The sequence below is a fragment of the Mus caroli genome, unplaced genomic scaffold (genome assembly GCF_978045245.1).
Source record: "Mus caroli unplaced genomic scaffold, Mus_caroli_1 scaffold_20, whole genome shotgun sequence".
Taxonomy (NCBI): domain Eukaryota; kingdom Metazoa; phylum Chordata; class Mammalia; order Rodentia; family Muridae; genus Mus; species Mus caroli.
Genome location: NW_028227275.1, coordinates 39,251,992 through 39,265,519, shown reverse-complemented (window position 1 = coordinate 39,265,519; position 13,528 = coordinate 39,251,992). Strand labels below are relative to the sequence as shown.

At 42.9% G+C, this 13,528-nt stretch overlaps 1 protein-coding gene and 1 pseudogene across 5 annotated transcripts in view; both read left to right on the top strand.

Moving 5' to 3' along the window:
• Positions 1-13,528, top strand: part of Cemip2 (cell migration inducing hyaluronidase 2) — a 77,884-nt gene that overhangs the window by 50,566 nt on the left and 13,790 nt on the right. For all 5 annotated transcript variants that reach the window (XM_029472484.2, XM_029472483.2, XM_021151644.3 and 2 more), the window contains 3 exons: positions 2,159-2,336; positions 4,358-4,573; positions 7,787-7,995. In XM_029472484.2, coding sequence (XP_029328344.1) covers positions 2,159-2,336; positions 4,358-4,573; positions 7,787-7,995 — 603 coding nt within the window. The remainder of the gene's footprint in view (positions 1-2,158; positions 2,337-4,357; positions 4,574-7,786; positions 7,996-13,528) is intronic.
• Positions 8,131-13,523, top strand: LOC110285459 (eukaryotic initiation factor 4A-I pseudogene; annotated as a pseudogene).

Below are 13,528 nucleotides of genomic sequence, written 5' to 3'. Positions count from 1 at the left end.
AGTAAATACATGCCATATTTGTCTTTCTGGGTCTGGGCCCATTTGCCTGCAAATGTCATGATGTTATTATTATTATTTTTTTAAACCACTGAGCAGTACTTCATTGTGTAGATGTACCACAATTTCTTTATCCATTCTTCAGTTGTGGGACACCTAGGCTGTTTCTAGTTGTCTGGCTTTTATGAATAAAGCTGCTATGAACATATCTGAGCAAGTGTCCTTGGGATAGGATGGAGTGTCCTTTGGGTATATGCCCAAGAGTGGGATACTTGGGTCTTAGGTGTATTTATTCTCAGTGTGCTGAGGAGCTGCTATATTGGCCATCAGAGTTCTTAAAGTAGCATTTGGATGAGAGCCACCTTTAAAGCTAGTTAACCCAGCACCCATGTCTGAGGTTTGGAGCTATCTTTATTACATGTGTGGGAAAACCAGGTAGAGAATAATCTCAGGGGAATTCTCAAGACCTCAGTTCCAAGGTGACGCCCACTGTGACCCATGGAGTCAGCTTATTGTGGGAATGCTCTCTCTGGGTGTGCGTCAGGAAGAGGCAGGGGAGTGGGCAGACAGACCGTCGGTTTTCCTGGTGTCCTGTGCTGGATCCCTGAAGTAGCGAGCACATCATACCGTGTAGCTTTCCCGTTGGATCATGAGGACTGCTAGAAAACGAACTTCCTGATGTGTATGCTGTGGTGCTGAAGGCTGAGCCTAAACCCACGTACATTTGAGGAGCGTGCTCTGTGTGCCTAAATGTATCCCCAGCCATGCTTAAGAATCTCCCACCACTAACGTTTATCAAATGCTCGCCAAGGCCTCCGTAGCTCACCTTCACTTGACCCTCTCAAAATGCAGGCAGCTCCGTCCTGCAAGCTCCTGCTTTATAACTGAGAGCTTGTTAAGTAAGGGGGGTGGGATTTGAACCCCCTGAGTTTGGCTTCAGCTCTGCCTGCTTCCTGATTATGCTGTAACTGTGCATTTTACAGAAATGTGGGTTGTCAGCCTTAGGGGCCGTAGTGAGGCTCTGAGCAGCATATTTCTGGGTTTTGTTTTTGTTTTTATAAATTTTGACAGCTAGTTTTATTTCAAAAATGCTTTTTGTATCTTCGCTAAGGAAGATTAAAGAAACAATTCGCCCCTGAATTCATGAACTCAGGTTTTATTTGACTGTGTTTATAGTCTCGTCTGGTTTATGTTAGAGTCTTATTGGTTTATGTGCCGAGAGTCTATGTATAAAGTATAGTTTTAATCAGACAGTTCATTTTTCTTGCTAGTCTAAACATTTTTGTTGTCAAACTCTGCCAAGGTGCGGGTCAGCTGCTCTTAGAAATCCTCCGAATTACCCTTAATAAACACTTTAAAAGCTTTCATAGGGGAAGAAACCTATGAAATAGGTGAAGAACCCCAAGGAATTCGGAGTATTATATATTATGGCTTAAATAAAGTTGCTTTAGTGTAATGAAGCCACAGATTAAAACATTTCTTTTATCTGTTCATTCTGGCTAGTGGTTAGGAGGACAAGAAAGGAAGAACAACACACTGAACATTTTAATTCAGCAGTCGGACAGTCCAGACCCTGGGCTTTCACGTCCTCATGAACTTTTAGGTCTTGCCTTTTTACCTTTGTTCTGTGGCTGGACAGGTGAACTTCTCTGCTCATGAATTTATCTTTTAGAACAAAATCACAGTGAGTTACCAAAACCTCCTCCTCCCATATCCCCATCTCCTCCTCCCTCCTGCCTTCTCTTCCTCTTTGTCCTCAATTTTTTATTTTATTTTATTTTTTTTTTGTGGTACCCAGGATCTTGGTCACATAAGGCAAACACTGAGCTACATCCCCAGCTCTGAACAAAGCATCACTGCTGAGTTGATTCAGGGAAATTCAAGTCAGTTCTTTAGAGAGACCTCTGTAGTGCTCAGATCAGTAGGTCTCTCCTGACCCAGTCTGCTGTAGCTTATTGTTTCTAGAGCACTAATTACCTCAATTTTTTTAAAGTCTCTCCTAAGATCTTGTATTTCCACGACATTAGGGCTGGTCTCTCGCTTACCACTGTGTCTTGAGATTTTATTTGCTGCTTACTGGAGACTCAGCAGTATTCAAAGAACATAAATGTTATGAAAGAGACAGGCCTGCATTTATTTAACATATCTTGTATTTTTATAGGACATTCCCAATCCGAGGCTTTCAGATTTACGATGGGCCTATTCATCTCACAAAGAGCACTTTCAAAAAGTATGTGCCAACCCCAGACAGGTACAGCAGTGCAATTGGCTTCCTCATGAAGAATTCCTGGCAGACAACACCCAGGAATAACGTTTCCCTTGTGAAGTTTGGTCCACAGGTAAGCATGTTCTTATGGCTCCTCCACAGGGACTGTGGCGAGGGAAGGCAGTCGCACCTTCCCAAGGACAAGGTGCCAATAAAGGATGTGCCCTGAGTCTGAAGGACAGGAAGAAAAGTGTGGTGTAGCCATTCTTCACTCTCGCACACTGGATCCCCCTGGGTTCAGGTGGGAACACAAGTCTGTGACTGCTTTGTGACATGAGATGATGTCTTCAGCAGGATAATGACTTAGAGTGGAGCTATGGGGAGATTGGCCAGATTCACAGGAATAAGATGGCTCATGAGTTTTGGGACAGTGAATAATAAGCTGGACAATAAACCTGTCAACACTAAGAGGTTTGGTTTCTTCCAAGTGATACGTTTTTCTGTGGTTTATAAGGACAAAAAGTTGATCTGAGGAGGCATCCTGGGGCAATGTGGTAGAAATTGGGTTTGGACAGAAGACTCTAAAGAAGAGTTAGAATTTGTATTTATGTTGCAGTTGTCCCCAGAATAGTTTTCTTAGCCATTTCACTGTTACCCACAATCCATAGGACAGTCTTCATTACCCACAATCCACCGGACAATATTCTAGAACCTCTAGCCTTCTCCATCTTGCTGGTTCCCCGATAGCCGTGGCATGAGAGAGTCTGAGCCTCCAGCTCTCTGACTCACACACAGCCAAAACTAGAACAAAGCTCACTGTTTTCTCACCCCATCCACAGGAAACTCAGAGTGGCTTGGTTTAAAGTAGGGCTTGAGATGGGTTTTTCAAAAGCCATAGCGTAAGAGAATCCATAGTGACCTCATCCATCCTCGCTATGGTGAGGATGCCGTGGGAACAGTTTGTGAAAGCAAGAGATAAAGCAACGGTGGGACGGGGACCCGGAGCCAATCAACTCCAAGCAATGCTGTTTCCCTTTGAGGTGCTGTCGATGCACAAGCATCCCTGGGCGACGAGTGCAGAGTGTTTACAAGTGCTTTTGTGTGCCTTGAAAAGTGTTAGTGGCTTTCTCCTAACAGGAGATAGGAAATAAAAATAGAAATAAAAAAGAAAGTTTAAATAGAAAGCCCCACCCCCCCTTTTTTTTTCCTAGCTGGATGCTATATGTTTAGTGAAGGATTTATTTCAACTTTATCTGCTGTGCTAGGGATTCAGACCAGGGCCTTGCATACTCTGGCCAGAGTTCCACTAACTGAGCTACATCTCCAGCCTCCTAGGAAAGGCTGTGCAGTAAATGCCTGACACAGAAGTTACTGAGCCAGGCATGTTTTATGTCCAGACGAGATGTGACAACACTTGTTTTCCAGTATAGTCAAGTGCGTTCAGCAGAACTTGGCCATCTTAAGCCGCATCAACACTGTGTGTCAGTTTTGGACTGTACTGATTTTTCGCTGGGTACGAGTGATATATAAAGCTAAGTAAGTCATCTAGCATGAAGTAAAATGATTATTGGAATAGTTTGAATAGATTTTTATTTAGTTCAGGTTTGATGTGCATACAGGGAAATGCACAGAATCTTACACGTGGGTTTTATTTATTTATTTCATTTTTTTTTGAGACAGGGTTTTTGTGTATGTAAGCCCTGGCCATCCTGGAATTCGGTTCCTAGACCAGGCTGGCCTGGAACTCACAGAGATTTGCCTGCCTCTGCCTGACAAGTGCTGGGATTAATGGGTGTGTGCGTCCAAGCCCAGCTGCATATGGAGTTAATAATAATAGTTTTCTAAACACTATGGCTGGTTCTGCTTTTCTCCTCCCCCAGCTTATCATTTAGTGGAAAGAAAAAAAGAATATAAATATATTAATATAAAAATGAAGTTGTACTTTAATGCTTCCCAGTCGAGCTTTAGAAATGTTTTTTGCTCAAGAGTGTCATTTTGTAGCGCTCAGATCAACTACCATGGTTGACATCAGTGACGTGTGACTTCCGTGCCTCAGCAGGAAAGCTGTAGTACAACCCTGGGGCTCTGTGGCAGGTGCTGTGTGAGCCTATAGGAGCCTCATTCTGTGATGGTTCTGGTCTTCTCCGTTGCCAGGTCTCTCTGAACGTCTTCTTTGGAAAGCCTGGCCCCTGGTTTGAGGATTGTGAGCTGGACGGCGATAAGAACTCCATCTTCCACGACATTGATGGCTCTGTGACAGGATACAAGGACGCCTATGTGGGAAGGATGGACAACTACCTGATCCGCCATCCAAACTGTGTCAATGTTACTAAGTGGAATGCAGTGATCTGTAGCGGGACCTACGCCCAGGTAGGCGGGCCCCCAGCTCCTGGCAGTGTTGCCTCAGGGAGGAGGCTGGTGACAGCAGGGTGACTTGGGGGAGGGGAGGGTCCCAAGCACAGTATTTATAGAGGACGGGAGGAAAGCAAGTGGCCATGGAAGAGAAAGGGAGAATGTTTTACTAAAATCTCTCTGAAACCAGTTAAATCAAAGAAGCAAACCAGCAGTGGGATTAAGGAGCTTAGTGATATAACCAAAACAAGAGAAGCCCCATTCCCTTTTTTGAGTCAAGGTTTCCCCATGCAGCCCAGGCTGACTTGGAATTTGTGGCAATCCTCCTGGCTCTGCCTCCACTTCCTGTGGCCTGAGACTGCAAGCAGGCACGGTAACAGATAGGTAGGTCTGATGTTTCTTGACCCTTAGGGTTTTCTTGCTGCAGTTCGAGTGTGTTCCCTTAAGGGAGTTTTATCCTCTGCTTCCACGGTCCTTATCTCTGTGACATCTGACTTTGAGATAGAATATTAGCCAGTGACCCAGAAAGAATGAGGTCCCAAGGAAGGAACTGAGGTTTGGAAATAAATAGACAAGAAGGAATCCAGGGAAATCCTAATTATATTATGATAGTCTGCGGAGACATGAAAGGGATAGCACAGATATATGGGGAAATACGTCTTTGAAATCGTTAAGCTAGTATGTATTTGAGCAGATGAGAGGCTCATTTGTAAAGTATGCATAGTTAAGAGCATAGACTCTGGAGTCAGACTGCCTGGATTCTGTTATGTGCTGAAGGGTGAGGTGGGTAAATTAAAAGGTATTCTGTGGCCTTGCATAATGAGGACCGTGATAGACACACTTAGTGTGGGGTCTGGCTGCTGCTGGGGAACCTGCTGCCATTTGAAGAAGCAGGGCTGTAAGTTCCAAAGCTGGTTTTAACAGGGAGAGGATGGAGGAAGATCTTACAGAGCTGAGGCTTCAATTATCCAGAAATTTGGAGGAGGAGGCAGAATCCTTAGCCCCATATTTAGGGCAGTAAAAGTGAGGGGTTTAATAACAGACTGCTAGGCTAGGCGTGGTGGTGCATGGCTGCGATTTCAGCATTCAAGAGGCCAATGCAGATAGAGCTCCACTTCATGGTTAAATTGGGCTACATAGTAAGACAGTATCTCAAAAAGAAAAATCAGAGGGAACAAAGAATAAAGGAAGGGGCTGATCTGAGCACCAGGAAGGAAATTGGAGGAAGAACAAGGAATGCTCTTAAGTCACACTGGCTTGCAATAGCCGATACCAGATGCCTCTTTTATTGTGTGGTTTCGCCACTGACCTTGCCTTAGCAGCCAAGCGTATGTGTTTGTGGGTTTCTGCCTCGGTGCTTCTCCAAGTACGCCATGTCTGATGTGGTTTTCATCCTCTTAGCCTTCTGTAGCTGGCATTCCTTACAACAGAATTCTTCATTATTCTTCTGACTTTGAAATGATTGTAAAAGACATTGTTACTCTTAAATTAAGGAAAAAAATGTCTCAACTTGTTCTCTGTAGACAAGAAAAAGGATGAAGAAGGATGAAGACTGGACAGCATTTCCTGTTTATTTTATTAGTGTCTTTGTTGTGGGAATTCTCATTCCTCTGAACAGATGGGGAAAAGAACAGTCATAGAGGAAGGAGCAGGTCGTGGAAGGGTCAAGAAGTGGATGGAGAGTTACCTACCAGCGTAACAAGAATGAGGCTTTAAAGTGGGATCCCTGTCTTTCATTTTGTTCTTATTCAGAATTGCCCCTGGTCCACATTAAATGTCCCCATCAGTACTTAGACTCTTCAGATATTGTAAAATTAAAGCCAGAACAAAAATAAGGAACCTCAACTCTTTTTTTTTAGTAGCTGCCATTTTTATTAATTTTTTTTGTTATCTGTGTGTCTGTGTTCGTGTGAGTAAGTGTGTGTTTGTGTTTTGTGTGTGTGTATGTGTGTGTATGTGTGCATATGTATGTGTGTGTGTTTGTATATGTTTGTGTATATGTGTGATTGCATGTGTGTATATGTATGTGTGCATGCGTGCGAGACTATGACTGAAGATTGTGAATGTTCACTAATGAAGATGTTATAAGTCTATAAAGTATGTGGTATATGTTTATAATAAGTTCATAATTTTCATAAGTTCTAGTTTTTAACTAAGTACTGTATGTTCTCAAGTCATACCTCCATCAACCTTTTGACTCTTTGGGTTGGTAATGCTATTTGAGATAGGAACCTAGTCATCCCCTTTTAGGAAGCAGGGTAATAATTTATTTCTGCTTGTAGCTGAAGGAAGGCTTGAGTCATTTATGCTTCCAGGGAGACTCTAGGAGTGGGAGAATCATGGGTCAGGAAATCTTTCCTGAAGATTTGAAGTTTGGGCAAAAGCCTGGATGCATAGCTATTTGCTTTTCTTTAGGAGTGAATATGGTGTGCACTTGTGGCAGAAGGGGGAAGCAAGAGGAGGTCAAGACAGAATCCTCATGTTTGTTTCCAGCATGAACAAGGCTGTAGAGGAGTCTAGTGAAGTTTTGGGAAAGTGTCAGTGTTCTGCAGATGACTTTACTTGCCTGGAGAATGTGTGGCTGGATACTGATTTGTTTTAGGAAATTGTTCAGAGCCTGGGCTGTGGAGGATGCCTTGGTGGAAGGCTTTAGTGTGGCCTGGACCTCAGTTCAAATGCTACTGGAAAAAATTTAGGACTTTCCAGTTTATCTAAGTTTAACATGTTTTTCCAGATGCTGTAGAGAGCTTTTTTTTTTTAACTGTTATTTTTGAAGAGGTGAAAAATGACTTCTTGGGCAAATGGAGGTCATGCAGGAGAAATGCCAGAGTTCTCAGATATGAATTTTCCATCCCGTGGATCAGAGGGAAGTCTTAGATTCGCCTGGAACGTATCAGTTTTCCCCTGTGTTTGCTGATTTGTGAGCTCTTGAGATGGAGGGGTTTCTCTGACAAGCCACAGAAGTTCTCTATTCTGATGAATAAGCTGGTCTGTGGTGGTGGAAGTGATGATGTTGGCTAGCAGAATGAGGGTCTGGTTTTAGCCATGTCTAGCATAAGCAGGCTGCGTCGTAAGCGTGGCTTACACGACTTGGCCACTGCTTATTTGGTCTGGCACTTAGCATAGAATCTCTCTCTTCAAAATTGAGAGGCCTTTGATGTATACTGGTAAGTTCTTGGAGCAGTTTATTCTCTTACTCACTTCCTTTCAATTCTTCTCTTTGTCTTAAAGGTGTATGTTCAGACCTGGAACACTCCGAATCTTAGCATGATCATCACACGGGATGAATACCCATCCCACCCAATGGTGCTTCGGGGCATCAACCAGAGGGCCATCTCTCCACAGTACCAGCCTGTCGTCATGCTGGAGAAGGGCTACACCATCCACTGGAGTGGTCCAGCGCCACGTACCACTTTCTTGTACCTCGTGAACTTTAACAAGTAATGCGTCTCTTTCTGTCGTTGCAAGCAGTTGAACAGGCATTCACACCAGAGGAAAAAAAAATAACATAACGTCAAGCCATTTCATGCCCTTTCCTCTTGTGGAAAAGCTGTCTAGGCTGTGTAGGTGGAAGTATGATTGTGCATATTGATTATGGAGATCGATTTGGCTTTTTAATTGGCTTCCTTTTCTCCATCTTCAGGGTATTGGGTATGGAAAGGCTGTCCCACAGTGCAGTCTTCTTTGCTTTGTTCTATGTCTTCTGAGGTAGTTGGGATCCAGGACATGTTAGCAAGAGTTTTTACTCTTTAAGCTATGTCATCTGCTCAAAAGATAAGTTTTAATACCATCTGCTGAGTGCTGCAGTTTCTAAAGGCTGGCCCCAGTTTTATGTGGTTTTCTGAGTAAGCTTGCGGAAAATTGAATTAAATTAAAAGGCTGGCTTTTTTTTCCTCTTTTCTCTTTTCTTTCACTGCCTGTTCCCTTGCAACCCCCCCTTCCCCACCCCCAATACCGGAGGGGGAAGAGGAACAACACAACCTTGCTATATAGTTCACAGTGGCCTTGGAGTTATGACAGTCCTTCTGCCACAGCTTCACAAGTGCTGGGATTATGGTATGAATCCTAATAGCTGACAAAACTGAAAGAATTTTGACTCCAAGCAGAGACTGGACAGAAGAAGGTGACATGATTGATTGGTAATGGCTGCTAGGGCAGGGGGAAGGAGTGGTGGGTGTGAATACCAGGTATTTCCTACGCCTGCCTTGAAGCAGTCTGTCCTATTTAAGTATGTTTGTAATAATCTGAGTCCCTAAACTGTGTAGGTGTTACACTAAGGAAAAGAAATCAAAGCACCTTTCCTTCTAGTAGGTTTACCAAGCCTTGATGTGGATTCTCTCGTCCTCTCGCTCCCTGTCTACTGTCAGTAAACTATCCATTGTATGAGTCTGGATCTGCCTTCCTGAATGCTGTCTGTCTGTCTGTCTGTCCGTCCCAGTGTCTGCATCTGTGTCTGTGTCCTTAACAAAGGGCTTCACTCTTACTGTTGAACAGCATAGAAAGCATCACATGGGGAGGGAATGAAGGACACTTTACAGAAACCTTCGAGTTTCATAGGGAATGGGACTTTCCTGGCTCATTAAGCCCAGCTGTCCCAAATAACAGACTACTGCAAGCATTTATGGTAGACATTTGTTTTATAAGGTTGCTTTCAACCTATTTGCTATTTTCAACATTTATTACCATTAACTAAATACGTACTCTGGGTCAGGACATGGGAGAGTACATAATTTAAGGTTACAACTATGTATTAGCTTAGTTTGTAGAAGCTTGGATAGAATCAATCCAAGTAAGGTTGATTGTGTATTGTCCTCTTAAAGGTAGGTTGATCAGACAGGCTGAGTACACAGTCCCATAGAAGCCTTAAGCCTTAAGTGACCTCAATTCTTAACTTGGCTGTGAGGTCCAGCCAAAGTTCCAGTCTCTCTAAGGATCAAGTCAGGATTCTTGGTCCAGAGAGAATGGCCCTGGTAAAATGGAGCCTGCAGCCTTGAGATCAGGAGTAACTGGAATGAGACTATGGACAGCTTTGATGACATGAATCTCTCAGATTCCCTCCTATGTGGGATTTATGCCTATGGTTTTGAGAAGCCCTCTGCCATCCAGAGGGAAGCCATTCTTCATTGTGTCAAGGGGGTATGAGTGGATTTCTGAAGCCCAGTCTGGGGCTGGGAAAACAGCTACATTTGCCATATCATTCTGCAGCAGATTGACCTAGATCTAGGGGCCATTCAGTACCTCGGTTCTGGCCCTAACTCATGAGTTGGCTCAGCTAGGAGACTGCATGGGTGCCTCTTGTCTTGCACATTTGGTGGGGGGGCCAATGTGCACGCTCAGGTGCAGAAACTGCAGATTGAAGCTCCCCGATATCATCCTGAGTCCCCCTGGCCAGGTGTACAAGCTTAACTGGAGATATCCCCAAGTACAACAAGGTGTTTGTACTGGATGAAGCTGTTGAAATGTTAAGCTGTGGGGTCAAGGACCACATCTATGATATATTCTAAAAGCTCAGCAGTATCAGGTGGTATTGTTGTCCTCTACAATGCCTTCTGATGTCCTCAAGCTCACTGAGAAGTTTAGATTCTTGTCAAGAAAGAAGAATTGACCCTGGAGGGTATCTGCCAATATATATCAATGTGGAATAGGAGGAATGGAAGCTTGTCACACTATGACTTCTATGAAACACTACCATCCAGGCAGTCATCTTTATCAGTACCAGAAGGAAGGTGGATTGCTCACTGAGAAGATGCATGCCTGGGAGTTCATGGGTTCTGCCATGGATGGAGATATGGACCAAAAGGTACAAGGCATGACCATGAGAGAGTTCTAGTCTAGTTCAAGAAGAGTATTAATTTCACCTACTGACCAGAAGCTATCAATTCTGACTATCTCACTAACAGGGCAAGCTACATCCACAGAATTGTTCATGGTGGTCAGTTTTACCATAAGAGGATGGCTACTAACATGGTGACAACAGAAGACAGGAAGGCTCTTGAAGGCATTGAGACCCTCTACTGCACCTCCATTGAAGAGATGCCCCTCAGGGTCGCAGACGTCATTTGAGTGACTGTCCTGATGCCTGTCCTTAGCCAGGGTTCAGTCCTGGGGAGCCGAAACCATCTGGAGTGGGGAGGGAAAGGAGCCAAGGGATGAATGCTTGTTTTTCTTTTTCTCTCTTTGAATAAATGTCACTTTCTCAGGAAAAAAAAAATCAGTCTCTTAGAGCATTAGAATGTAAGAGAGATTTTTCATAATAATGTCTCGCCATACTGAACTAACCAGTTGTCTGTCCTCATAATGTCACATTCAATCCAGGGCTGCATGTTTTACTAATTTATTCATTGACTGTCTGTCCATTGATATAAAGATGAATGAGTGGGGAAAATAGTGAGTAAATAGACTATCTTGTCTCCTTTCCTCCCCCTCCTCCTCTCCCTCCTCCTCCTCTTCCTCTTCCCCCTCTTCCTCCTCCTCTTCGTTCTCATCTTTCAAGTGGACATTAGATAAAAATACTAATCCCGTATTCTGCCTAGGAGAGTAGAGCCAGGGCAGAGTGAGGAGTTGTTCTCCTCTAATGTATCAGTCTTGTTCAAAGTCCAGAGTTGAGAAAGGGCCTCTTCGGCTCAGAATGATAGATTAGGTGAATAGGATTTGGGGAACATCAGAGAAAGGGAAAACTTTAGACTAGAAAGGTGTGTGTGTGTGTGTGTGTGTGTGATCTTCCCTCCATGTCTCTGGGGAGCTGGTATGAGGATACCTTGCAAATATTAAACTCTATAGACATTCACATCCATGATGTTTGCACGTAATTCACATTTAAACACCTCTGCATTCTTTGATCATCTGATTACTTTCCATGTTAAGGCATTGTAAATAGTTGTTACAAAACGGCGGCAAGGGAAAAGTATATATTTTCAGAACAGTTATACTGTTTGTTTTGTTTTTTTAGTTAGTTGGATCTGATTTTGTGGAAGGCTCAGGGTAAAATAGTCTGGAATTGTGCGGTAGCCAGCTCATGGGATTCCATGCAGTCGTTCAAATCTATACTTGAAAATTGATTGCCTTGTTTATTTATTTATTTATTTATTTATTTTGGTCATGAAGCTTTGACTTGTTGGGATTTGCTTAGTAAGCAGTTGAAATAAAGAGAGGGCTGGAATTTGTGGTATAGCTCACTTATCACAATGGTGGATGCCCTTCCTGTGGGTGGTCCAAATGAACCATTTTTTTTTCTAACTTTGCTGTTTGCCTGTGTTCAACTGATGTCACCCAGCCCCAAACACCTGGCACTCTCTCCTTATGCTGACCCTTTCCTTTTCATCCCATTGTGGCAAATTCTCATTTCTGGCTCCCTAATGTCATTCGGATATTTCCAGTCCTGTCTTCATAGGTTATGGCTGAATGTGGGCCACCCACATCTTTGCCCAGATCCTCACAGCAGCTCCTTGCTTGGTCTCCCCACCTTCAGTCCCTTGTTCACATAGTGTTCCTGGTAAGATTTCTTCAGGCCTAGCCTGATGTTCCCAGTGAGTCAGAGAAGCCAGTGAGAAAAGAACAGTAGGGGTCTGGGGAGAAGTGCAGAAGAGTAGGCAGTGCTCCTGGTCCTGTAAGTTATATTGAGTTGAATCAAGGGTTTGAGGTGAGGTATTCCAGTGACATGATGGACAGGTTCTAGAAAGTACAATGCAAACGTTTCATTCAATTCTGAGTTTCAAGAAAAGGGAAAAAAAAAAAGGAAAAAGGGTGAGCCCAGAGTTTGAAAAATCAACACGAGCCTGAAATAAAGTCATCTTTTCCTAGCCTAATTAGCTGAAAGTTCATAAAAATTATATGATGGGCAGAGGCAAGAGGAAGAGATGAATAATTTTTCTGAATTTAGTGCAATTACAGAGAGGTCATAGGGCTACTTCTGCAAATAACACTTTAAACATGTAAATGCTGTACTTATTAAGCAAAATAAGGAAAATTCAGACAAACAAAAAGAAAATGGAGATAATCCCTAACCCGGACTAAAGCAAGGCACACAAGCAGCATGGTCGCCATTCCCTTCACCCACAGGTTTTTCTGAGCTCTGGATAGCCTGTAGCTGTTTAAACAACCAAGGACTTTGAGGACTTTCTAACCTCTTCTGCTGTTACTGACAATACTTCATACGACACCTTGGCTTTGCAAGCTTTTTGTCTGCATTCCTATCTACTCCTTACTGAGACTATTTGGTAAAATGTATGAACCATTGCTAAAGTCTCACTCCATATTAAAGCTCTTTAGAATGATGGAGAAAGGTTGTGACGTGGCCAGTGGTGGTGTGCTGGCTGCACAGCCTTGGGTATATAGTTAGTGCACTGCACTGGCCAAGCCAAAATGCTTAAAAAGACTTAGGGTATATTTATATTATCACAATAAGAAAAAGCCACAAAGGAAAATACTCAAACAAAGAAAATATTTCAATTTTTTTAAAAGAAATAATTCTATATCTAAGGACACTCAAGAATATTGTAGTAGTTTGGAAGTGTGGATAAATGGCATATACCTTCATTTTTCTCATTTGTGCAATTGGAAAATCACTTATCTGCAGTTTTAAAAGACATCTGTGTGCACATGTATATGTGCGAGTACGTGTGTGTGTGTTCAAACATTCTCTCAAATGGTTTTACTAGCTGGCAAATACTCAGGATGTTGATGGTGTCATGTTAGTGTCCCCGTATCCAACTTGAACTTTCTCTGTTTAGAGCATATGTTACCTAATTGTAATTCACAAATAAGTTCCAACTTCTCTTGGAACCAAGTTTTGGTGTTCATATTTTTGTTAGATCATATTTCTGTTGTGTACACATTGATAAAGGATATTTGGAGACTAAAGAAGTGTATTAGGCTCGGGACTCAAAAGGCAGAGAGAAACCATTGTGTACGTTTTGTATGCTGCAGTGTTCAAAAGATAACAGCCCAAGTGTGAATCTTTTTCTCTCTCTTTTA